The 25,659-nt window shown below is 46.6% G+C and overlaps 1 protein-coding gene across 1 annotated transcript; it reads left to right on the top strand.

Annotated features, from left to right (window-relative positions):
* Position 1: 1 nt before the first annotated feature.
* tspan36 (tetraspanin 36) lies at positions 2 to 20,047 on the top strand. Its single transcript, XM_072497487.1, has 7 exons — positions 2 to 225; positions 2,668 to 2,859; positions 6,550 to 6,624; positions 6,761 to 6,856; positions 12,781 to 12,930; positions 17,733 to 17,816; positions 18,759 to 20,047. Exons 1-7 carry the CDS (start codon positions 166 to 168, stop codon positions 18,840 to 18,842), a joined length of 741 nt encoding a protein of 246 aa, XP_072353588.1. The 5' UTR covers positions 2 to 165; the 3' UTR covers positions 18,843 to 20,047.
* The last annotated feature ends 5,612 nt before the right edge of the window (positions 20,048 to 25,659 follow it).

The raw sequence follows: 25,659 nt of genomic DNA, 5'->3' as shown, positions 1-25,659 counted from the left end.
ATGTCATCACATGTTAACCTAATTGCTGGGGCGTGAAGGAGAGAGATCTGTCTGCCCCCGGGGGAAGAGAATAAAAAGAGGACAGAAAGCCTCAGTGCGAGTTGTAAAGTTGACCACCTGGGAATTCTAGTGCCTGGATCTGCCACAGCAGCCTGTTCATTCAGCATGGATTGGGGAGTGTTAACTTCCAAGAGTATTCTCATTTTCCTCAGCCTTATTTTCTGGGTGAGTTTACATGAATTAAACTTTCAAGAGGTTTCTCCTAGTTTGTGACTTTTAACAACGCTTCTTCTGAAACACCCAACGGGCGTCTCCGTTTTTTTCCTATTGAACCTGGCTTCTGAACTTGATGTGAAACAAGGTGGGTCACAGCGCCCCACTTCATCTAATAATAAATATATATATACCCGTGCTGCTCACAGACGGTTTATGAAAGAAGCCTCTCCATGTAAAACGCGAGTATTTTAATGCCAACGATATATTTTTTTTACGCTTGAATAATTTGCGTTATCAACAGCTGTACCAGCATATTCCAGGACTAAAATAAAACCAAATTAGATTTTTTTTTTTTGTCTGTTTCTGCTCCGGCCTTTTTAATTTAAGGATTTTGAAATACCTACAAAAAGGTGGGTGAGACCTGATGCAGGGCTTGATTCGTGTGAAGTTTGAACTGCTGATCTATTGCCCCAACTCCCTCAAATCCACGCTCTTAATTGGAGAGAGAACTTGGCGCGCAGTGTGTGTATATATGATCTATATAAAAACATAAGATGGAGGTATATAGTGGGGGGAAGCCATTTTCATGTTGGCCTCAGCCCCACCTCTTTGGTTGTGTAAACTTCTTGCATCGATGTTGAGAATTCGTCTCCAATATTGTAGTTCGTGTAAGACTGTAGCAATCATGCCGTTTAGGTCTTAGGATTTTTGAAACTTGGATAGGAAGCATTAAGGAGTTTGCGGCGAAAGGGGAAATCCATTCGGAGTAAAAGTGGATGTTGATGTTGACTCCAATGTTTCCGTTAGTGCTGACTCTTGTTCATCTTTCAGTGCGAGTTCATCTTTCAGTGGGAGTCTTGTGTATGTGTTGTCTAGCGATTAAACATAGTAACTCTAGTTGACTTCCCCCAAGTTGGAAACCAGCCGCAGGGGAGGGCAAATCGTTTAGATTCGGAGTAAGTATCAAAGTACAATCTACAAAGATTAACGATCACATGCGCATTCTCATTATAAATCACTTTTGCTTTGAAAACCACGTGATCCTGGAGCTCCCCGCAAGGGCTTTTGCCAAACTGTCTTAATTGTACTTAAAGTATTAGACCTGGTCCCAGTTTGAGGGATGCAGGCCCTTTTGGGCCTTAACAGTACCATACTGTCAGGATTCCTCCTCCTGGCATTATAGTGTGGGCACGGGGTCAAACACTTGCCAAAAGATGCAGTAAATAAAATTAGTTGCGACTCCACTGTAGATCAATCCTACCAGAAGTTTGCAAATGCAACATTTCCTTTTTCTGATGAACTTGTTCAAGAACATCTTGTCAGTTAGAAAGCAAACTAGTGGATTAAGTGGCTATGGACAGGTTGTGTCAATGGTCATAAATTGAACACCCATGTGTAAAATGCTGCTGTAATACTTGTGATTTAACCCATTACAGGAGGTGCTAGACAGTGTGGTTGGGAAGGAGAGACTATTCTTTGTTTTCCTCCCTTTTTTGGTCACTGGAAAATTACTGGTCTCCCTTAACACTTGGGAGGTCATCTTGCAGATTAACTAATTTGTTTGCTGCAACAAATGAAGTGGAGCTGACCACATTAAGCTATTGGGACTGACCAGACCACGTCAATGGAATGCTGAGCTATTGAACAACCCTCTTGTGTTGCAAGCAGTTTGTAACCATGGTACCTCTTAAATTCTTCCTTGCTTTAAGTTCCACCCTAGACTTGCATAGCAATCTCTAGAAGCTGAAAGACTTATACCTAATTACTCCTCAATTAGTGGGGTGGACAGAATGGTCTTTGTCCCGCGCTAGCTGGATATACAAATCCAGCAAAGAGATGGGTAAAAGGAGCAGGTATTATACCAAGACTAGGCCACAAGATTGCATACTTGATTTTGAGATACGATGGCAGCATTAGCAGGCAGGAATCCTTTACAAGGGGTGTTTTGCATGTGGAACTGTAGCCAAATGCAAGATCATGGTTAAACTACATCTCCCACTTTATTGGATGGAGACTAGGATGGCTAGCTGCCAAATGCAAACACACTATGTGGTACCATGTAGATATCTCCGAATCCATCTCTGAAGTATCCAGAAGTTGTCTCGCATGCCAAGTTTGGATTGAATTTTGTGTTACCTAGATTTCTTAAGAAGAAATAGTGGGTTGTTTTGAGATAATAACTGCTTTGGGTTGCTTACTGCTAATGCCTCAATTAAAATACCCAAATTGCCATGGGGTTCGCATGTTTAGTCAAAGCTTCTAGTTTACTAGTTTATGTAGCCACTATGTGCTACATCTCTAGTACTTGTGTTTCATGGAAATACTAGTTACTCCAGTAGTCACCTTTGCCTATTCCTACCAAATATTTTTCAGTTACCCTGCAATCTGTATTCTCTGCTCCAGGTAAACTGTATTGTGATACATTTGGAAAAAATACTACTTGTTTTGCAGGCTGCAGGGGGTGTGCTAGTCTACGTGGGAGCTGCTTTGTTATCCACTTTTAAGAACTACAGCCACTTCTTTGAAGACCAGTATACTGTACTCCCAGCTTTTGTGATCTTTGGCATTGCATTTGTAATGCTTCTCATTGGATTCACTGGATGCTGTGCAGCTCTGAAAGAGTCTCGCTTTGCACTGGGGTTGGTGAGTTTCATTTCCTATTTTGTTTGTACTTCAAGCATCACGTGAAAAGCAGACTAGAATTTTCTGCTATGGGTTTTTTCCAGCCTCAAAAGCTAACTAGCCTGTTGAGTAAAAGAACAACTTTCGAGTGTTAATGGTACTAGACCAAACCCAGTTTATTAATATTTGGGAAATAGACCCATTCTTTAATATTTGAGAAACTCCAAAAATTATGCCCCTCCCATGAGTGACATTTTGGTTGTGTACGGAGTATGTTCTGCATACAGTCCAGGCAGATTGCTCAATACATGGATGTTATGGGACAAACTGTGATAAATACATGGACATCATGGAACATAGAACATTACAACGCAGTACAGGCCCTTCGGCCCTCGATGTTGCGCCGACCTGTGAAACCATTCTAAAGCCCATCTACACTATTCCCTTATCGTCCATATGTCTAGCCAATGACCATTTGAATGCCCTTAGTGTTGGCGAGTCCACTACTGTTGCAGGCAGGGCATTTCACGCCCTTACTACTCTCTGAGTAAAGAACCAACTCTGACATCTGTCTTATATCTATCTCCCCTCAATTTAAAGCTATGTCCCCTCGTGCTAGACATCACCATCCGAGGAAAAAGGCTCTCACTGTCCACCCTATCCAATCCTCTGATCATCTTGTATGCCTCAATTACCTCTTAACCTTTCTCTCTAACGACAACAGCCTCAAGTCCCTCAGCCTTTCCTCATGAGATCTTCCCTCCATACCAGGCAACATTCTGGTTAATTGCCTCTGCACCCTTTCCAATGCTTCCACATCATTCCTATAATGCGGCGACCAGAATTGCACGCAATACTCCAAATGCGGCCGCACCAGAGTTTTGTACAGCTGCAACATAACCTCATGGCTCCGAAACTCCATCCCTCTACCAATAAAAGCTAACGCACCGTATCCCTTTTTAACAACCCTCTCAACCTGGGTGGCAACTTTCAGGGATCTATGTACATGGACACCGAGATCTCTCTGCTCATCCACACTGCCAAGAATCTTACCATTAGCCCAGTACTCTGTCTTCCTGTTATTCCTTCCCAAATGAATCACCTCACTTTTTGGCATTAAACTCCATTTGCCACCTCTCAGCCCAGCTCTGAAGCTTATCTATGTCCCTCTGTAACTTTTAACATCCTTCCGCACTGTCCACAATACCACCGACTTTAGTGTCATCTGCAAATTTACTTGCCATTCTTCTATGCGCTCGTCCAGGTCATTTATAAAAATAACAAACTGCAGTGGCCCCAAAACAGATCCTTGTGGTATACCACTAGTAACTGGACTCCAGGCTGAACATTCCCATCAACCACCACCCTTTGTCGTCTTCCAGCTAGCCAATTTCTGATCCAAACTGCTAAATCAACCTGAATCCCATGCCTCTGTATTTTCTGGAATAGCCTCCTGTGGGGAACACTATCAAACGCTTTACTGAAATCATATACACCACGTCAACTGCTTTACCCTCATCCACCTGCTTGGTCACCTTCTCAAAGAACTGGAAGGTTTGTGAAACATGACCTACCCTTCACAAAACCGTGTTGACTATCTCTAATCAAATTATTCCTTTCCAGATTATACATCCTATCTCTTATAAACCTTTCCAAGACTTTGCCCACAACAGAAGGCTCACTGGTCTATAGTTACCGGGGTTGTTTCTACTCTCCTTCTTGAACAAGGGGACAACATTTGCTATCCATCAGTCTTCTGGCACTATTCCTGTAGACAAAGATGACTTGATCAAAGGCTCAGCAATCTCTTCCCTTCCCAAAGAATCCTAGGATAAATCCCATCCGGCCCAGGGGATTTATCTATTTTCACACTTTCCAGAATTGCTAACACCTCCTCCTTATGAACCTCAAGCCCTTCTAGTCTAGTAGCCTGAATTTCAGTATTCTCCTCGACCACATTGTCTTTTTCCTGTGTGAATACTGACACAAAATATTCATTTAGCACCACTCCTATCTCCTTGGACTCCACGCACAACTTCCCACTACTCTCCTTGACTGGCCCTCCTCTCGCCCTAGTCATTCGTTTATTCCTGACATATCTATAGAAAGCTTTAGGGTTATCCTTGATCCTACCTGCCAAAGACTTGTGTCCCCCTCCTGGCTCTTCTTAGCTCTCTTTAGGTCCTTCCTAGCTAACTTGTAACTCTTGAGCGCCCTAACTGAGCGTCTCATCTTTACATAAGCTTCCTTCTTCCTCTTGACAAGTGTTCTTCCTCCAGGTGAAGTGTACAGAGTATAGTGCTACAACAGTAGAGAAGATGCATACAGAGATCAGTTCAGTCCATGAGGGCCACTCGGGAGTCTAGTAACAGTGGGGAAGAAGCTGTTTTTGAATCTGAAGATTGACCTACCTAGCTGTTCTTAACAGCTTTAGCTGACATCTGGATACTGTTCTTTTAATAACATTACTGCAGCAGACATTTCCAGGGTGACGAGTGGTTAGGACTGCTGCCTCACTGCACTGAGGACCCAGGTTTGATCCCGGTGCCAGGTCACTTGTCCATGTAGAGTTTACACATTCTCCCAGTGTCTACTTGGGTCTCTTTCCTCCCCCCCCCCCCCCCGCCCCCCCCCCCCCAAAAAAAAAAAAGAAGTGTGGAGGGTAGGTGCATTGGCCATACTAAATTGTCCCTTTGTTTGGAAAAATAAACAGTTCCTACATTCATCACATGAGTCAGCTTGTCCAAACAGTGGAACTGATCTAACCAGGGCTAGGGCTTTTTCTGAGTGTATTGGGTTCCTCATTGCTACCTAGTGGTATTAGCTGAAGACTTCACTACCCTGTACTTGGAGTACTACCCCACAGTACTCCCAGAGTGGAGTAGATCAGTTGTATACCCTTGACTCTTGGATGGATGTACTGAATTTCAGACTGCGTTGATAGTGAATTTCAGACTTTGATCCACTGGACTTTACCTGCTAATTGTTAAAACCGAATTCTAATAAACCACCTTCAATGATTGATGACAACTGGTTGCTAATGGTGGGGAGAAACCACTGATTTGTAACTTTTTAAAAATTAATTTGAAGAAGGTGACTTGGCTCCCAAATATGGAAGGTGGTTTAGAATAGTATTTATGGAACTGTGGGTCAAACAGCAAGTTCTAGACCTACTGGTTGGATGTGGCCAGTTTTATTTTCTCTTTCACTGGATTGCCAATTCTAGATTGCTTTCCCTTCACTCCAATGGAGCAGAGGTGGTGGAGCAGAGGTGGATGGGTGGAACTCAGTTGGAATATTAATATTTAAACACCAATGGCTAAGTCTTGGGCCTGGCAAGGAGTGGCCTAACAGTTTTTTATGTAAGGAAATTGAAAAATGAATCATTAGGCACAACACATTAGCCATCTGTTTCCTACTGTCGAGCAAAATCAAACTTTCAGTCCAAAAGAGCAGTTGCCAGTCTCTTCTATTTGGTATGATGACCAAAGAAAAAGTCTAGGTTCACTCTGAACTTAGTCAGTAACTATCACTTCTTAGCCAACTGTAAACGTCAATAGTTGAGCCCACTGATTAATTTCCCCACATGAGGAAATGGAAGACTAAGCTTGCCAAATTTTGGTTGGTTATGCATTCTGTCTGCGCGGTTTTAGTTTCAACTTAGCATGCATAAGATGGTGTTCAAATTAATGCTTATTTTTTTCTTCTTAGTTCATGGTCATACTGTTGATCATTTTTGCTGCGGAAGTGTCTGTTTTTGTTCTGGGATTTATCTACAGAAGACAGGTATGTTGGGAGGGAAGTTCTGCTAATTAAAACTCTTTAGCATCTTCATCATGCGTACAATGATTGCTTTGGATTCCTAACATTGAACAACAAGATCATATGGGAATGAGAACTAATAGTTCTGTATTTTGTATAGGTACATGAAGGTGTGAATAAATCTATGGCAGGTGTCTTTGCCAGATACAATGGGCAAAATAGTGAGAGCAGGGCTGTGGACTACTTGCAAGAACAGGTAAGACTAAGCTGTTGTACAAGGGATTTGCCAAATATTGCCAGTTCATCAGGAAATCGACTGTCTAATACAAACATGAGTTGATGCTGCTCTGTAATTGTAAACCTATTATTCAAGGAATTGATCAGGGCTTTGCTCATTTAATGTCCATCCCTAATTACCCTGGAGAATATGATGAGCTGTCTTCGTGAACCTTGTAGTCCATTTAGTGTGGGTACATCTACAGTGCTGGTAGGGAGGAATTCAGGATTTTGACCCAGCAGCAGTGACGGAATGGCAATCTTTCCAAGTCTGGATGGTGAGGACTTGAGGGGAATTTCCAGGTGCTGGTCCCAGATATCTGCTGTTCTTGTCCTGGAAGGAACCTTTGAATTCCTGCGTGCAGTTTGTAACTGGTACACTGCTGATACTGTGCATTGGTGGTGGAGGGAATGAATGTTTGTGGATGGCTCAGGTGGGCTGCTTAGTGTTGGGAGCTGCTCCTGACATGTGCCTTGTAAAGGCTTGGGGGGGGGGGGGGGGGGGTCTGACATGTGTTTTGGGGAGTCATTAGGTCAGTTACTTGTTTGCCACAGAATTCCTGGCCTTTTGACCTCTTGTAGCCACTATATTTGTATGGCTAATCACAATTTCTATGGCTAATTCAATTATGACCTCCAGGGCAGTGATGGGGTGATCAATGGTTAGATTGTTTTGTTGGAGATGGTCATTGCCTGCCACTTGGTGGTATGAATGTTACTTGCCATCTCCATTTCTGACCTTATGATGGCAGTGAGGGTCATTGATGCATCTGCATATGGTTGGGCCTAGGACACTACCCTGAGGACCTCCTGCAATGATGGCCTGGAGCTGAGATGATTGACCGCCAATCCCACAACCATTTTCCTTTGAACTCTTATGATTTCAAACCCAAACTGGACTTGCCAATGTAGGACAGATAAATTGAGTACATAAGAACGTTAAGAACATAAGAACTAGGAGCAGGAGTAGGCCATCTGGCCCCTCTAGCCTGCTCCACCATTCAATGAGATCATGGCTGATCTTTTGTGGACTCAGCTCCACTTTCCGGCCCGAACACCATAACCCTTCATCCCTTTATTCTTCAAAAAACTATCTATCTTTATCTTAAAAACATTTAATGAAGGAGCCTCTACTGCTTCATTGGGCAAGGAATTCCATAGATTCACAACCCTTTGGGTGAAGTTCCTCCTAAACTCAGTCCTAGATCTACTTCCCCTTATTTTGAGGCTATGCCCCCTAGTTCTGCTTTCACCCGCCAGTGGAAACAACCTGCCCGCATCTATCCTATCTATTCCCTTCATAATTAGGTGCAGACTTGATGGGCCGAATGGCCTCCTGCACTGTAAATTCTATGATCTATGTTTCTATAAGATCCCCCTGATCCTTCAAAATTCCAACAAGTACAGTCCCACTAAATTAGTGAGGCACGACCTGCCCTTTATGAACCCATGCTGCGTCTGCCCAATGAGACAATTTCCATCCAGATGCCTCGCTATTTCTTCCTTGATGATAGATTCCAGCATCTTCCCTACTACTGAAGTTAAGCTCACTGGCCTATAATTACCCGCTTTCTGCCTACCTCCTTTTTTAAACAGTGGTGTCACGTTTGGTAATTTCCAATCCACTGGGACCACCCCAGAGTCTAGTGAATTTTGGTAAATTATCACTAGTGCATTTGCAATTTCCCTAGCCATCTCTTTTAGCACTCTGGGATGCATTCCATCAGGGCCAGGAGACTTGTCTACCTTTAGCCCCATTAGCTTGCCCATCACTACCTCCTTGGTGATAACAATCCTCAAGGTCCTCACCTGTCATAGCCTCATTTCTATCAGTCACTGGCATGTTATTTGTGTCTTCCACTGAAGACCGACCCAAAAAACCTGTTCAGTTCCTCAGCCATTTCCTCATCTCCCATTATTAAATCTCCCTTATCCTCTAAAGGACCAATATTTACCTTGGCCACTCTTTTCTGTTTTATATATTTGTAGAACCTTTTACTGTCTGTTTTTATATTCTGAGCAAGTTTACACATAATCTATTTTACTCTTTATAGCTTTTTTTAGTAGCTTTCTGTTGCCCCCTAAAGATTTCCCAGTCCTCTAGTCTCCCACTAATCTTTGCCACTTTGTATGCTTTCCCCTTCAATTTGATACTCTCCCTTATTTCCTTAGATATCCACGGTCAATTTTCCCTCTTTCTACCGTCCTTTTTGGTATAAACCTTTGCTGAGCACTGAAAAATCACTTGGAAGGTTCTCCGCTGGTCCTCTACTGTTTCACCATAAAGTCTTTGCTCCCAGTCTACCATAGCTATTTCTTCTTTCTTCCCATTGTAATCTTTATTTAAGCACAACACTAGTGCTTGATTTTATCTTCTCACCCTCCATCTGTATTTTAAATTCCACCATATTGTGATCTCTCCTTCACAGAGGATCCCTAACTGAGATCCTGAATCAATCCTGTCTCATTACACAGGACCAGATCTAGGACCGCTTGTTCCCTCGTAGGTTCCATTACATACTGTTCTAGGAAACTATTGCGGATATATTCTATAAACTACTCCTCAAGGCTGCCTTGACCGACCTGGTTAAACCAATCGACATGAAGATTAAAATCCCCCATGATAACTGCTGTACCATTTCTACATGCATCTGTTATTTCTTTGTTTATTGCCTGCCCCACCATAATGTTACTATTTGGTGGCCTATAGATTACTCCTATCAGTGACTTTTCGCCTTACTATTCCTGATTTCCACCCAATTGGATTCAACCTTATCCTCCATAGCACCGATGTCATCCCTTACTGTTGCCCGGATGTCATCCTTAAATAACACAGCTACACAACCTCCCTTGTCATCCACTCTGTCCTTCCGAATGGTTTGATACCCTCTGATATTTAACTCCCAGTCGTGACCATCCTTTAACCATGTTTCAGTAATGGCCACTAAATTATAGTCATTCACAATGGTTTGCGCCATCAACTCATTTACCTTATTCTGAATACTACGAGCATTCAGGTAAAGTACACTTATGTTAGCTTTTTTACCTCTGTTCTGAATCTTAACACCTCGATCAGTAACCTCTCCTAAGTTATATTTCCTCTTTAATCTTTCTCCTAATTTTCCTTGTCGTTGAACCCATATCTTCATGTAACAACCTGCTGGGTCGTTTACCATTAAATGTTTTCACTTCCCGTTTTATTCCTTTTAGTATTCCTGGTCCTATTCACTGAGCTCCCATCAGTCACTGTACCTTGTACTGTTGCCCTTTTTGATTTTTGACTATGGCTTCTCTGCCTTACACTTTCCCCCATTACTGCCTTTTTGTTCTGTTTTACTACCTTCCAACTTCCTGCATCAATTCCCTTCCCCCTGCCACATTAGTTTAAACTCTCCCCAACAGCTCTAGCAAACCCCCCCCCCCCCCCCAACTACATCGGTTCCAGTCCTGCACAGGTTGTCCCACCTCCCCCAGAACCGCTTCCAATGTCCCAGGAATTTGAATCCCTCCCTCTTGCACCATCTCAAGCCACACATTCATCCTATCTATCCTGACATTCCTACTCTGACTAGCTCGTGGCACTGGTAGCAATCCTGAGATTACTACCTTTTGAGGTCCTACTTTTTAGTTTAACTCCTAACTCCCTGAATTCAGCTTGTAGGACCTCATCCCGTTTTTAACCTAGATCGTTGGTGCCTATGTGCACCACGACAGCTGGCTGTTCAAACCCCCCCCCCCCCACCCCCCCCCCCCAGAATGTCCTGCAACCGCTCCGAGACATCCTTGACCCTTGCACCAAGGAGGCAACATATCATCCTGGAGTCTCTATTGCGTCCGCAGAACCACCTGTCTATTCCCCTTACTTGAGTCCCCTATCACTATAACCCTGCCATTCTTCCTGCCCAGCTGCGCAGCAGAGCCAGCCATGGTGCCATGAACCTGGCTGCTGCTGCCTTCCCCTGGTGAGCCATCTCCCTCAACAGTATCCAAAGCGGTATATCTGTTCTGCAGGGAGATGACTGCAAAGGACACCATCACTGTCTTCCTACTCTTGTTCTCTCTTTTTGGTCACCCATTTTCTATCTTCCTCAGTACCTTTTCACCTGTGGTGTGACCAACTCACTAAACGTGCTATCCACGACGTCCTCCGCATCGCGAATGCTCCAAAGTGAGTCCATCTGCAGCTCCAGGGCCATCAAGCAGTCTAACAGGAGCTGCAACTGGACACACTTCTTGCACGTGAAGGAGCCAGGGACAGTGGACGTGTCCCTTAGCTCCCACATCGTACATGAGGAGCATGACACTGGTCTGAGATCTCCTGCCATGTCTTAAACCTTCTGTTAACTTCAACAATTACAATTTACCCCAAAATTAAATAAACAAACAACGAAGAAAAAAATATATCCATATACCAATGAAAAGAAAAAGAAAACAGAAACACTACCAGCCACTGACCTCGAGCCTTCCTCTTTATCTTCACACAGTGGTTGTTTTTTTTTTGGTTAGAGGAGGGGGTAGGGAGGGCAACAGTGTTTCGGGTTTAAGTGTCACTTGACAACAGCTCCTCCACAAACTACCTTCAAATTAGGGTGACCATGACGGAGGTATGCAAATTTCCCTTGCAACACCAATCAGCAGCTCTGCTCTACTGCCCTCTGCTGGATCCGTAGATGTGTTGTAGCTATCTGGAACTGCTTGGATAGGTTGCAGCACATGTCTTCAGTACTATTGCCACACTATTTTCAGAGTCTATAGCCTTTGCTTTATCCACTGCCTTGAATCATTTATTGATAACGTGTGGAGTGAATCTAATTAACTGAAGACTGGCACTTGACTGCTGAGTTCCTTAATGGGGTAGTGATGTGTGTAGCCTCCTCCACTGAGTTGTCTAGTTCTCCCAGTGTCTGCGTGGGTTTGCTCTGGTTTCCTCCCACAAATCCCAAAAGACGTGCTTGTTGGGTGAATTGGATATTCTGAATTCTCCCTTGGTGAACCTGAACAGGTGCCAGATATGGTGACTAGGGGCTTTTCGCTAACATCATTGCAATGTTAATGTAAGCCTACTTGTGACGCAATCATTATAAATATCAACCACCATTCATGACTGGCAGGACTGGAGCTTGGGTCTGAACCATTGGTTGTGGAATTACACTTGATGTTTGACATGCAAGTAGTTGAGTTGTATCTAGCTAAGATACTAGATCTGTGATAGTACAATGGAATGTGAAGACTTCTCCAACAGTCACTCATGGACAGATACACTTGCTGCAGGATGCTGAGGATGTTTTTCCCTCTAAACAGATTTTATTTTGGGAAGGAAATTGCTGAACCAGATCACATTACATTCCCATTCTATACTGGAATTATAACTTGGGTGCATTACCCTGGATTTCTAATTCCATGACCATACCACTGCCTCCCCTTGTTGAAGGTGGGGAAATGTTTAGGAAAAAGGTAAACCAGGGTTTGTCAATCCACTTGCCTTTGAACGGAATCCATCATTGCCTTCCCATCTTGGAAGGGGGGGGGGGGGTAGATGGTTATTTTGCTCTCCCTCCTACTTCAGAACAGCCCATTTTGCCTCAAACTGGAAATCATGTACAGCTCCAATCTTGGTGTAATTTAAAGTTCTAAACTAACTGGCTGAATCTTCTAAAGTGACATTTTCGATAGAGTAAGTACAGGAACTTGGTAACCTTTTGCAGCTGGGCAGTCCATAGTTTCACTTCCAGTTTACTGGCAATCAAATGGCCCTACTTGCCTACTTTAAAGAACACTGGTCGAGATGCAGAGCTTATTCTCATTTGACCTTGCAAAAATGTGTAACTAAATTTGTGCTAAAAGGCAAATTGTCAAATGTTTGTTGGAAAATTTTTTTGCAGTAACATCTTGTTCTTCCTCTAGATGAAGTGCTGTGGAATTAATAATTACACCTACTGGGAAACCACTGAATGGTTCAACAAAGGAAACAAGACTTTCCCACTGAGTTGCTGCAAGCATCAATTCTCCAACTGCACAGGAAACCCAAATCACCCGGAGCTCCTCAACACAGCAGTATGACTCACTTTTTTTTTAGTACTCCAACCCAAACCTTTCTGTTTAGCAGCAACAAATCCTAACCTTTTCTCAGATTAACAGCAACACATGTTCTTGAGCTATTGTTCCAATGTTGGGCTTTCTCTGATGCAAATAATGGGGGAGGATGTGATGCAACCATCAATTCACACTACAACGTAAACTGTGGCTTTAATCAACTAGAACAGACCCTGCCTGCGACTGGTCTGCTAGTGAAAGCCACCTACAGGGCTACTGTTCTTTACACCTCTCCTCTAGGGGTGGAGCCAGGGTCAGAGCCCACAAGGCACCAACATGGTACATTACAGGTAATATCTTACGATGGTCCATAGGTGGAGCCCACATGGGCAACAGCGTGATACAGTTATATACATGGTGAATGGTTACTGCAATACATTCACGCCCTGTTTTTAAAAAAAATAAAAAAATAAAAACATTTTAAATGAAGTCTGGTGGGTGTGAAGGGAGGGTTCATAAGTTCAGCCTGTCCGGCGCACGGATCGTGCGCTGTGATCGGCGAAGCTCTGGTATCGCAGCTGGCCCACGTGTCGAACTCATCCGTGCAGGCATGGGTAGTGAAGTCACTGGTGCGGGCACAGACGTGGACTCTGGGAGCATGTCTTCTGGAGCTTCAGTCCTGTGGTTCGGTGAAGGGAATAGAGTGTGGGAGTGGGTGCGGGTGCCATGTAGGGGCTCTGGTCAACATAGGTTGGGCGGGGTAATTTGGGGTGATGGTGGTAGTGGAACCTGCAGGTGCCGAGGGAAACTGTATCCTGTCGGTTGTCGGGGTGTTCTATGTATGCGTACTGGGGGTTGGTGTGCCGGAGCCGGACCCTTGCGACCAGGGGGTCAGACTTATGGCTCCTGACGTGTTTGCAGAGCAGGACAGGGTCCCGGTGTCTTGGAAGCGAGGCCCCGGAGGTGGATTTCTTGGGGGAAACAAATGGGCGGTCATGAGGGGTCTGGTTTGCGGCCATGCAAAGAAGGGACCTAATAGTGGAGTGCCGGGGAGGACTGTTGCTCTTTTTTTGGCCTTCGTCTATTTGCTCTGATTATGTCACCTTTGCTCACTAGTCGCCAGGTATCTTTATGATACCGCCACGTGGTTCAAGTTCAAGTTATGATTAATAACACAGCACAGCACTTAGTAAGGATTAAAACAACAGTCATTTATTATATACAACAAGCAATATTAATACATAATACCACTATCTATATAATAAACCTATCACTGGCCAATACTTCTCTTAGGAAGAGCCCACCAGGTCAGGGAAACGAATGGCTTGTCCAATCAGATCTGGCCTGTGGGATTCAAAAGGCTGCTACAGGCCGATGGCTAGGTGTCTCTACCGGATAGCGATCGCTGGATTCAAACTTACAGTTGCTGGTCTTGCGAAGGTCTTGAGCAGGTGAAGATGAGAGAGAGAGATCTGAACTTGGACCTTTACATTTATAGGGCCCAGGGGCTTCCCGCCTCCCGGGGCGGCCCTTGACCCTGAGTCCCAAGTGATTGGATTCTGTCCCCAATCTCTGGGGTCGATGTGTCCAATGGTGAGGCGATTCCTCGATCGGGGGGTGGTCGCTCACCTGTCTTTGTTTCGGCCACTGCAGGCGCCGACAGGTCTGGCCCGGTATTCAATTGCTAATATGTTGCAATTGTTCCCGGGGATAGCTGATTTAACTGCAGATGTTCTGGATAGATAGGCTGCTAACAGTCCTGAATGTAACTGCAAATATCTGAGTTGATGGGCTGTTGATAGCCCTGAGTATCGATCTGGGCCAACTTCCCCAGAGCCGAATATGCAATGCTGTCTGCTTGTGTCTTGTTAGCTGCATTTCGCCGGAAGCCTTTCGGGTTAGCCATTTCAAACTGGGTTTTGGCCAGATTAATCGGGATGCAGCCATTTTGCGTGGCTACAGGACCTCCTGCCAGTGGGGAACTGGGAGATTCTTAGGGCCAGGAGGATGGTCTTCTAGACCGTCGCGTTCTCCCCCTCCACCTGTCCATTTCCCCGGGGGTTATAACTGGTAGTCCTGCTTGAGGCAATGCCCTTACTGAGCAGGTACAGACGCAGTTTGTCGCTCATGCATGACTAGCCCCGGTCACAATGTACGTGGGGAAACCAAACCGGGTGAAGACACCATGTAGGGCTTTGATGACGGTGGCCGTGGTCATGTTGGGGCAAGGGATTGCAAAGGGGAAGCGGGAGAACTTGTCAATTATGTTGAGGAAATGTGTTGCGGTTGGTGGAGGGGTCCTTTGAAATCGATACTGAGGCGCTCAAAGGGCCTGGATACCTTTACCAGGTGGGCCATATCCAGTCAATAGAAGTGTGGCTTGCACTCCGCGCAGATTGGGCAGTCCCTGGTCATGGCTCTGACCTCAGTGGAGTACGGCAGGTTGTGAGTCTTGATGTAGTGGAGAAGCCGGGTGACCCCCAGGTGGCAGAGGTCATCATGGATAGCCCATAGTCTGTCATCTTGTGTTGTGCGCTGGCGCATGTGCCGTGGGACAGGGCATCTGGGGGCTCGTTGAGCTTCCCAGGATGATATATTGTAATTATAGGTGGAGAGTTCGATCCTCCAACTCCAGATCTTCTCGTTCTTGATCTTGCCCCGCTGTGTATTATCAAAATGAAGGATACCGATCCTTGGTTGGTGACTAGGGTAAACCTTCTACCAGCGAGGTAGTGCAGCACAGCTTCCATGATTACTTGGGCTTTTTCGACCGAGGAGTGTTGAATTTCAGAGGCGGTGAGGGTTCGTGGGGGGAAAAAAATGCTCTGCCTGATTGAGGGTAGTGGCGAGGGCGACCTCTGATGCGTCGCTCTCCACCTGGAAGGGGACGGACTCTTCCACCGTGCACATCGTGGCTTTGGCGGTATCTGCCTTGATGCAGCTGAAGGCCTGGTGGGCCTCAGCCACCAGTGGGAAGATGGTGGCCTTGATTAGTGGGCGGGCTTTGTCCACATAGTTGGGGACCCACGGCGTAATAGGAAAAGAACCTGAGGCACCTCTTCAGGGCCTTGGGACAGTGAGGGAGAGGGAGTTGCACATGGGCGCGCACGGTCAGGGTTGGGTCCTAGAACCTTGTTTTCCACGACTTAGCCGAGGATGGCTTGTCTGGTTGTGCGGGAAACTCATTTCTCCTTGTAAGTGAGGTTTAAGGGTTCGGGCGGTTTGGAGAAATCGCTGGAGTTTGGCATTGTGGTCCTGCTGATCATGGCCGCAGATGGTGACGTTGTCCAAGTACGGAAATGTGGCCTGCAGCCCGTACTGGTCCATCATTCTTTGGCAGACCCGAGACCCTGTTTGTGATGCCAAGGGGACCCGGAGGAAGTGGAAGAGGCGGCCACCTGCCTCAAAAGGCTGTGTAGTGGTGATCCCCCAGGCGGATTGGGAGCTGGTGGTATGCAGACTTTAGATCCACCGTGGAGAACACCCGGTAGTGTGATATTGTTAACCATGTCTGAGATCCTGGGAAGGGGGTATGCATAGAGGTGCGTTTATGGTTTGGCTGTAATCTACAACCATCTGGTTCTTTTCCCCAGTCCTGACGACCACCACCCGAGCTCTCCAGGGGCTTTTGCTGGCCTCCATGATTCCCTCCCGCAAGAGTCGCTGGACCTCAGACCTGATAAAGTCCTATCCTGGATGCTGTACCGCCTGCTTCTGGTGGCGACTGGTTTACAGTCGGCAGTGAGATTTGTGAAGAGTGAGGGAGGGTTGACTTTTAGGGTTGTGAGGCTACATAGTGAGTGAGGGTAAGGGCCCACTGAACGTCAGGCTCCTGAAGTTACACCTGGAAGTCCAGTCCCAACAAGAGTGTGCAGAGGTCAGGGAGTAAGTGGCGTACTCTGTGCCCTATATTGCGAGGGTTGTGGTAGTGCACCCCGGATCTGCACTTGAGTGCGACCCAGAAGCGAGGGAGAGGGTTTGATGTGCTGGGAAGATTGGGAGCGAGCAGCGTCTTCCCATGTCTGGATGAATGGAGCTCTCCATGCTCCTGGAGTCGAACAGGCAGGGCGTTCAGTGTCCATTTACCTGGAGGGTCGTCATGGAGCTCTGGAGGTGTTTGTGTCGCGACTAGTCAAGGGTGATCACGCTGAGTTGCGGGTAGCCGGCGTGGTCAGGTTCTGTGGTGGTCCAAGATGGCTGCCCCCCTGTCAGTCGCACGTGTCGGCCCGTGAGGAAGATGTCCAAGATGGCAGCCCCATGACTCGCCCACATTGTGCGGGCTGGAAGGTTCTGCCGCCACGGAGAACACTAGGCCGATGACGTGTCTCCGGGGGGTGCTCTCCCTGTATCTGCGTGGGTTTCCTATGGATGCTCCGGTTTCTCTTTTTCTCTCTCTCTTTCCCCCCCCCCCCCCCCCCCCCCCAAGGTCCAAAGTTGTGCAACTTGGGTGGATTGGTCATGCTAAAGTGCCCTGTGGTGTCCAAGGGTTAGGTGGGGTTGCTGTATTACAGGGATAGGGTGTAGGTGTGGGCTTGGGTTGTGGTGCTCTTTCAGGGGCTGGTGTAAACTTGATGGGCTGAATAGCCTCCTACACTGAAATTCTACAAGTGATTTGTGGCTCCATTTCAATTGCAACATCCAATCCATTCTCGATACTTGATGAGCATTTGCGACATTGGTCAGCCTTTTTTATGTTTGATTGTCGCGAATTCTACGTCAATCATGTACCTAAGCAAGTTTGTGGTATGGCAATAAAATACTTAATAAATGTTGGCTTCAGTTCTGGAACATCAGCTTTTTAATTTAAACTTTTATTTTTGTAGGGATGTGAGATGAAATTGGAGACTGGCCTGGAATCTATTCTAAGTTATGCTATGCTGGTGATCTTGGGATTTGCCGTCATTCAGGTATTCATTTTAAATTAAACCTGATGCCCTGGCACAAAAGCTCCAGGTTGGAGGTTTTGGCCATGATTAGCATAGGAGCTTCTGAAGAGGCTTGAATAATAGCTGGAGCAGAAGATAAATGAATTTTCATTACTAAACCAATCCTGGGACTGGATAAATTCTGAGCTGGAGTCATAGTTTGAGGAGTTTTGGAGCTCTAACCAATTGAGGTCAGTGGGTAATCCCCTGAGGCTGGAGGGGCCGATGGCAACTCCAGTATAAATCACTGAAGCACATCACTGAAGAAAGCACTGGATCCTCTTCAGTGGGAGGGCAAGTGTCTGTAATGCTGTAATGATAGCACAAGTGGCTAGCACTGTGTGGCTTCACAGCATCAGGGTTGTCTGAGGAGTCTGCCCGTTTCTGCGTGGGTTTCCCCCGGATGCTCCGGTTTCCTCCCACAGTCTAAAGCCATGCAGTTTAGGTGGATTGGCCATGCTAAATTGCCCTTAGTATCCAGGGTTATTGGGTTATGGGGATAGGGTGGAAGTGAGGGCTTTAAGTGGGTTGGTGCAGATTCGATGGTCTGAATGGCCTCCTTCTGCACTTATGTTCTATGCCAGAGGTTGACCTTTTTTAGCTTGGAGCATTATCCTTTCCCCAGTCTGCCAAGAGGCTCCCTCATCTCTTGGCTATTTCAACCTCTAGCACCCACATGCAAAATTACAATTTGGATTGGCAAAAGTGGCCTTTTAAGCCCAATCAGCTAACCACCACTTGTGGGGGTTAGGAATATAGGCTGGTAAAGGAGGGGGAGGGGAGAAAATAAATGACTGGCTCCAGTCCCACCTGTAACAGCATTTGTTTCCCATCTAGCCTTACTGGTAGCTGTTTCTCCTCTTCATGCAAGAGAAAGGGCCATGACTAAATTATCTGCTTTCTCTTTTTTTTTTTTTCCTCCAGCTTTTTGGAATGATCAGCATCTGTGTGATTGGCTGCAGACGAAAGTCTGACTACCAGCCGCTCCCATCTGGCATGTATGCATGATAGAAATCCATGCAATGGAAGATATCCAGCTTTGTGGCTTATTTGAGAACTCTTCACTATGCTACAAGCAAGTGTTCAGACCCACTAACTCGGAATGGAAGTCATCACTGCTCTTTTAAAACCTACCCTTGACCTCTTATGCTTGCCTTGCAATGCTGAAGTACCAGGTTTTTTTCCTGTATCAATTCTTCTAAGTTGAACAAAACAAATGACTTGGATAAATTTGCCTCAATGGGTTACAACATCCCAAGGCTCTAATGCTGGCTTCATATCAATGTACATGTAAGTCCCCTAGTGGGAAAATGGAATGTAGCACAACCAGGTGTAATTTATACTCTTTCCTCCTCAATTTTATATCGGCCTGCTTCTGACCACTGGAAACATCTTTGCATTGATTTATTATTTGCTGTTTGTAGCCACAATATTTTTAAACCACTATTGATATGGGCTTGCTTCTGACCAGTCAGTACCTCTTTGCATTAATTATATTTGCTGTTTGTAACCACCACCCACCTTGGTATCTTTTTTAAAACCACTTTCAAAAGGTCTCTGACTGTTCAGTTGCACTAATTGCCGATTTAAAAAATATTTTTAAACCACTATTGATATGGGCTTGCTTCTGACCAGTCGGTACCTCTTTGCATTAATTATATTTGCTGTTTGTAACCACCACTTTGCTGTTTGTAACCACCACCCACCTTGGTATCTTTTTTAAAACCACTTTCAAAAGGTCTCTCTGACTGTTCAGTTGCACTAATTGCCAATTTTTAAATTATTTTGGGCTGCAGAGTATTAAATGCAACATGTATATTTTTAAAACTAAAGTAAACTTTTTGCTTGCTGTAACCTATCCTTTTTCCCTGACCAGATGTTTAATACTGCATAGACCCCTGCCCCCGCTTTATCATTTTATAATTGAATAATCTGAAGCAGTCTCATTAACATGAGAAACTTCATCCAAATAGACTCGGTACCATCCACAACATTATTTGACTTGCACACCACTAGAAGTTAAAGGTGGTCTTACCAGATAACTGTGCAAAAAATGGCGAACGAGGAAGCTTGGCATTTCTGTACTGATCATGGCCAACGAGGAAGCTTGGCATTTCTGTACTGATCAGAGCTAAATGTAAAATCAAACAATTTATTTTGGTATGGGAACTGATTCAGACAAGTGCTTCTCTGAATAAATGATCATTTAAAAATGTTTTTTGTGGCATTTAATTCATTCACCAACAGTAGAGAACCAGAATAACTCCACGCTTGTTTGTTCCTCTGCATTCAGTCCTGGCCTGAATGTGCTACATAGCAGCACTTGCTGTGGGCAGCTCATGGCACTAGAAGACCACCAGCTTTGGGCAGACTAAAGAGCACCTGGTCTTCCAGCTACAGTTGATATTTCTCTGTATGCATTCCTGGGAACAGTACCTACAGCAAAGTAACTGAACCATGACCAAAAATCAGTGTCTCTTCAGGGGTGCTTCGCAAAAGGCACTTTCCACAGGAGGTGGGCCACAAGGCACATGTCTGATGGGAGTGAGACTGTGTAGGAGGCCTTTCTTCCCCATCAGCCATATGCTATTTTGAGGAATGCAAAAGTGGGGAGGTTAGTACTGGCAAAAAATGATCCCTTTAATGGCCAGAGCATGAGCTGGGAAATGTGGTGTGTTCAGGTGAAATAAGCCAAGAGAAGTACTGCATCTTGAAGGTGAATAATGAAGGCAGATGATTGTAGCCCAGGCTGTTAAAGAACCCCAGGAGGAAATGGCAAATGTATTGAGGATCATTTTCCAAATTTCTGTATGAGTATTGCTTGTAACATAAGCAGCACGGTAGCATTGTGGATAGCACAATTGCTTCACAGCTCCAGGGTCCTAGGTTCGATTCCGGCTTGGGTCACTGTCTGTGCGGAGTCTGCACATCCTCCCTTTGTGGGTTTCCTCCGGGTGCTCTGGTTTCCTCCTACAGTCCAAAGATGTGCAGGTTAGGTGGATTGGCCATGATAAATTGCCCTTAGTGTCCAAAATTGCCCTTCGTGTTGGGTGGGGTTACTGGGTTATGGGGATAAGGTGGAAGTGTTGACCTTGGGTAGGGTGCTCTTTCCAAGAGCCGGTGCAGACTTGATGGGCCGAATGGCCTCATTCTGCACTCAATTCTATGATAAGGTTGTGAGGGATGGGCCAAATAATTACAGGCCAGTCAATCTAATTTTGGTGATGGGGAAAATCATTGTAAACAATTCTGAGACACAGCAAGCCCACTTCGAGGCATTGACAGATCAGGGATAATCAGCATAGTTTGTTGGGGAAGATTGTGTTTTACTTGACATTTTACTTCATAACCAGGAGCATTGACTAGGGTAATGGAGTGGCTATTGTCAACATGGATTTCAGTAATGCATTTGACAAGGACTCACATGGCAGACTGGTCAGAAAAGTGAAATCTCATGGGATACCGATTAAGGTGGCAGGTTGGATCCAAAATGGGCTCGAGTGACTGGAAACAGAGTAACCAATGGTCAGTTTCTCAAATGGAAAACAGTTTTCAATGGTGATCCACATGGGTCCTTGCCTTTTGTTGTATATATTAATCATTTTGATGTAAATGTGGGTGACATGGGAAATTTGGAGATGAGACAAATTGGCTGTACAGTTGATAGTGAAGAGGATAGCTGTCTACTCCAGAATGATATCAGTGGTTTAGTTGAATGTGTAGCAAGTGCAATTCAATCTGGAAAAGTGTGGTATTGCATTTGGGGAGGGCAAGGGAATACTCAATAAATGGGAAGATATTGAAAGGGGTTGAGGATGTGAGAAATCTTAGAATGGAGTTCCTGTCCGGTCCTTGAAGGTGGCATCACAGGTGGACAAGGTGATCAGGAAAACACATGGAATGCTTTCATTTATTGGGCAAGGTATTGAATACAGAAGCAGGGCTATAATGGTGGAACAGTATAAAATGCTGTTTTGGCCACAGCTGGTGTTTTGTGGACAGTTCTGGTCACCTCATTACAGGAAGGAAAATAACATAATTGCTCTGGAGAGATGCAGAGACGATTTACAAGAAAGTTGCAAGGGCTTAAATTGCAGCTGAGAAGAGATTATCCAGTGTTTCACGACTTTCATTTTTTAAAATAAATTTCGCGTACCCAACTTTTTTTCCAATTAAGGGTCACTTTAGTGTGGCCAATCCACTAACCGCACATCTTTTTGGATGTGGGGGTGAAACCCACGCAGACGCAAGGAGAATGTGCAAACCCCACATGGACAGTGACCCAGGGCTGGGATTCAAACCCAGGTCCTCTGTACTGTAGGCAGCAGTGCTAACCACTGTACCACATGCCGCCCCTTTTCGGCGACTTTCATGATATATATTCAAATTGTACATGTTTGTTTTATCCATAGGTGCATCATTTTATAAAAAAAAAAAAAAAAATTTTTTTTTTTTTTCGAGTACCCTCTTTTTTTTTTCCAATTAAGGGACAATTTTGCGTGGCCAATCCACCTACCCTGCACATCTTTGGGTTGTGGGGGCGAAACCCACGCAAACACAGGGAGAATGTGCAAACTCCCTGTGGTAAACCACTGTGTTCTGATATTAGAGGTTGTACGGTAAAACCTGCACTACAGGTTCACCTGGGCCCCTGCATGCTAGCTCCGCCCAGGAGCCGGGTTATAAATATGCGTGGCCTTCAGCTCGCAGCCATTTCGTCAGCTGCTGTAGGAGGCCACACATCAGATACTAATAAAGCCTCAGTTTGAATTCAACTTTGTCTCCAGCCAAATTGATCGTGCCTCAATTTATTAGTATCTGATTCAGAAGATGGACCTCCGGATTAAACCAGATCGCCTGCAGCTGGATCCACACGCATCGACGCCAGAAAGGACTTTCAGCACTAGCTAGCTTGTTTTGAAGCGTATATCAACGCGGCGCCGACCCCTGTTCCAGAGGCTCAGAAGATTCAAATCTTGTTTTCCAGACTCTACTCTAAAATCTTCCCGCTGATCCAGGATGCGCCCAATTACGCTGATGCTATGACTCGTCTCAAAATGAGCAGAAGACGGACATGCTCTTCGCCAGACAAATGCTCGCAACGCGTACTCAACTACCTGGTGAGTCAATCGAGGACGTCTGGAGGGCCATGATTCCACTAGTTCTGGACTGTGACTGCCAGGACGTTACAGCTAAGGAGCACTCAGATCTCCTTATGCGGGACACTTTTGTAACTGGGATTGGGTCTGATGTTATCGGGCAGCGGCTCCAAGAAGGGGCCACGCACGACCTCGCAGAGACTAAAACACTAGCGCTTTCCATGACGGTCGCCCTGCACAATGTACAGTCCTACGCCCCCAACCGCGTGGCCCACTCCTCCTACGCTTCATGGGCCCCACAGGCAGCCAGCCCAGCGGGGGCGCTACCCACCCAATACGCCTGCGCTACGTGCCAGCCAGTGATCTCTGGGGGGGCCCCGATATTATTTTTGCGGCCCGCAAAAACACCCCCACCAACGCTGCCCGGCCTGCGCTGCCCTTTGTAAGGCCTGCAGGAAGAAGGGCCACTACGCAGCGGTGTGCCAGGCCCGCTCAGCGGCAGCGGTCGCCCCCATCCACCCGGTCACGGACAATGGGCGCCGCTATCCTCCCCAGGCCATGTGCGAGCAATGGGCGCCGCCATCTTCTCCCCCGCACAACACGTGCATTTCCTGGGCGCCGCCATCTTGCTCCACCCCCGCAACATACGTTCCGTGGGCGCTGCCATTTTGTGACACCCAGGACCTCCGGGCGCCGCCAACTTGTCCACCCCGCAGCACATGGAGACCAACAGCGTTTCAGGACCCCGACTCAGCGGTCGCCTCACTACCCGACGATCAACCACGACTCGCATCCATGGCAATCGACCAGTCCCGACCACATACTCTGACCAACGCATCCACCAGTGTGAAAGTCAACGTCCACGTGACCTCCTGCCTACTGGACTCCGGGAGCACTGAGCGCTTTATACATCCAAATACGATAAGGCGCTGCTCCCTTTTGGTACACCCTACCAATCAAAGTATCTCCCTGGCCTCCGGATCCCATCGCGTAGCAATCCGGGGTTACTGCACGGTCACGCTCACAGTCCAAGGCTTAGAGTTCCACGGTTTTCGCCTCTACGTCCTCCCTAACCTCTGTGCTGCACTTATCCTTGGCCTGGATTTTCAGTGCAACCTCCCGAGTCTGACCCTTAAATTCGGCGGACCCTTACCATCCCTCACTGTGTGCGGCCTTGCGACCCTAAAGGTCGATCCTCCTTCCCTCTTTGCCAATCTAACACCAGATTGCAAACCCGTCGCCACCAAGAGCAGACGGTACAGCACCCAGGATAAGGCCTTCATCAGGTCCGAGGTCCAGTGGTTGCTTCGGGAGGGAGTCATCGAGGCCAGCAACAACCCCTGGAGAGCTCAAGTGGTAGTGGTTAAGTCTGGGGAGAAAAGCCGAATGGTCGTAGACTACAGCCAGATCATCAACAGGTACACGCAGCTCGACGCGTACCCCCTCCGACGCATATCTGACATGGTTAACCAGATTGCACAGTACCGGGTCTTCTCAACGGTGGACCTGAAATCCGCTTACCACCAGCTCCCCATCCGTAAATTGGACCGGCCATACACCGCCTTCGAGGCAGACGGTCGGCTATATCACTTCCTTAGGGTCCCCTTCAGTGTCACCAATGGGGTTTCGGTCTTCCAAAGGGAGATGGACCGAATGGTCGACCGGTACGGCTTGTGGGCCACGTTTCCGTACCTAGACAATGTAACCATCTGCGGCCATGATCAGCAGGACCACGATGCCAACCTCGCTAAATTTCTCCGCACCGCCACTCTCCTCAACCTCACGTATAACAAGGAGAAGTGTGTGTTCCGTACAAACCACCTAGCCATCCTCAGCTACGTGGTCCAGAACGAGTTCTGGGGCCCGATCCCGACCGCATGTGCCCCCTCATGGAGCTCCCCCTTCCCCCACTGCCCCAAGGCCCTCAAACGCTGCCTGGGGTTCTTTTCATACTACGCCCAGTGGGTCCCAAACTATGCGGACAAGGCCCGCCCACTCATACAGTCCACTCATTTCCCCCTGACGGCCGAGGCCCAACAGGCTTTCGCCCGGATCAGAGCTGATATTGCCAAAGCTGGAATGCACGCTGTAGACGAAACACTTCCATTCCAAGTAGAAAGCGACACATCGGACGTCGCCCTTGCCGCCACCCTCAACCAGGCAGGAAGGCCCGTGGCATTCTTTTCCCGCACCCTCCATGCCTCTGGAATTCGGCACTCATCCGTCGAAAAGGAGGCCCAGGCTATCATTGAGGCTGTGTGACATTGGAGGCATTACCTGGCCGTCAGGAGATTCACTCTCCTCACTGACCAACGGTCGGTTGCCTTCATGTTCAACAACACACATGCGGGGCAAGATCAAAAATGACAAAATCTTGCGGTGGAGAATCGAGCTCTCCACCTATAACTACGAGATTAAGTATCGCTCTGGCAAACTCAATGAGCCCCCAGACGCCCTATCCCGAGGTACATGTGCCAGCGCACAGGTAGACCGACTCCGGGCCCTGCACGACAGCCTTTGTCACCCAGGGGTCACTCGGTTGTACCACTTCATTAAGGCACAAAATTTGCCCTACTCCGTCGAGGAAGTAAGGACGATCACCAAGGACTGCCAGGTCTGTGCAGAGTGCAAACCGCACTTCTACCGGCCGGACTGCGCGCAGCTGGTGAAGGCCTCCCGCCCCTTTGAACGCCTCAGCGTGGATTTCAAAGGCCCCCTCCCCTCCT

The sequence above is a fragment of the Scyliorhinus torazame genome, chromosome 3 (assembly GCF_047496885.1).
Source record: "Scyliorhinus torazame isolate Kashiwa2021f chromosome 3, sScyTor2.1, whole genome shotgun sequence".
Lineage (NCBI taxonomy): Eukaryota > Metazoa > Chordata > Chondrichthyes > Carcharhiniformes > Scyliorhinidae > Scyliorhinus > Scyliorhinus torazame.
Note: the sequence above shows the minus strand (reverse complement) of the source record. Positions and strands in the feature narration are given on the sequence as shown.

Bases quoted from the DNA above. Each gene is read 5' to 3' on its own strand.
- tspan36 (XM_072497487.1), top strand. From the start codon at position 166: ATGGATTGGGGAGTGTTAACTTCCAAGAGTATTCTCATTTTCCTCAGC. The intron at 226-2,667 runs GTGAGTTTACAT...CTTGTTTTGCAG, and splicing joins TCCTCAGCCTTATTTTCTGG to GCTGCAGGGGGTGTGCTAGT. The intron at 2,860-6,549 runs GTGAGTTTCATT...TTTTCTTCTTAG, and splicing joins CTCGCTTTGCACTGGGGTTG to TTCATGGTCATACTGTTGAT.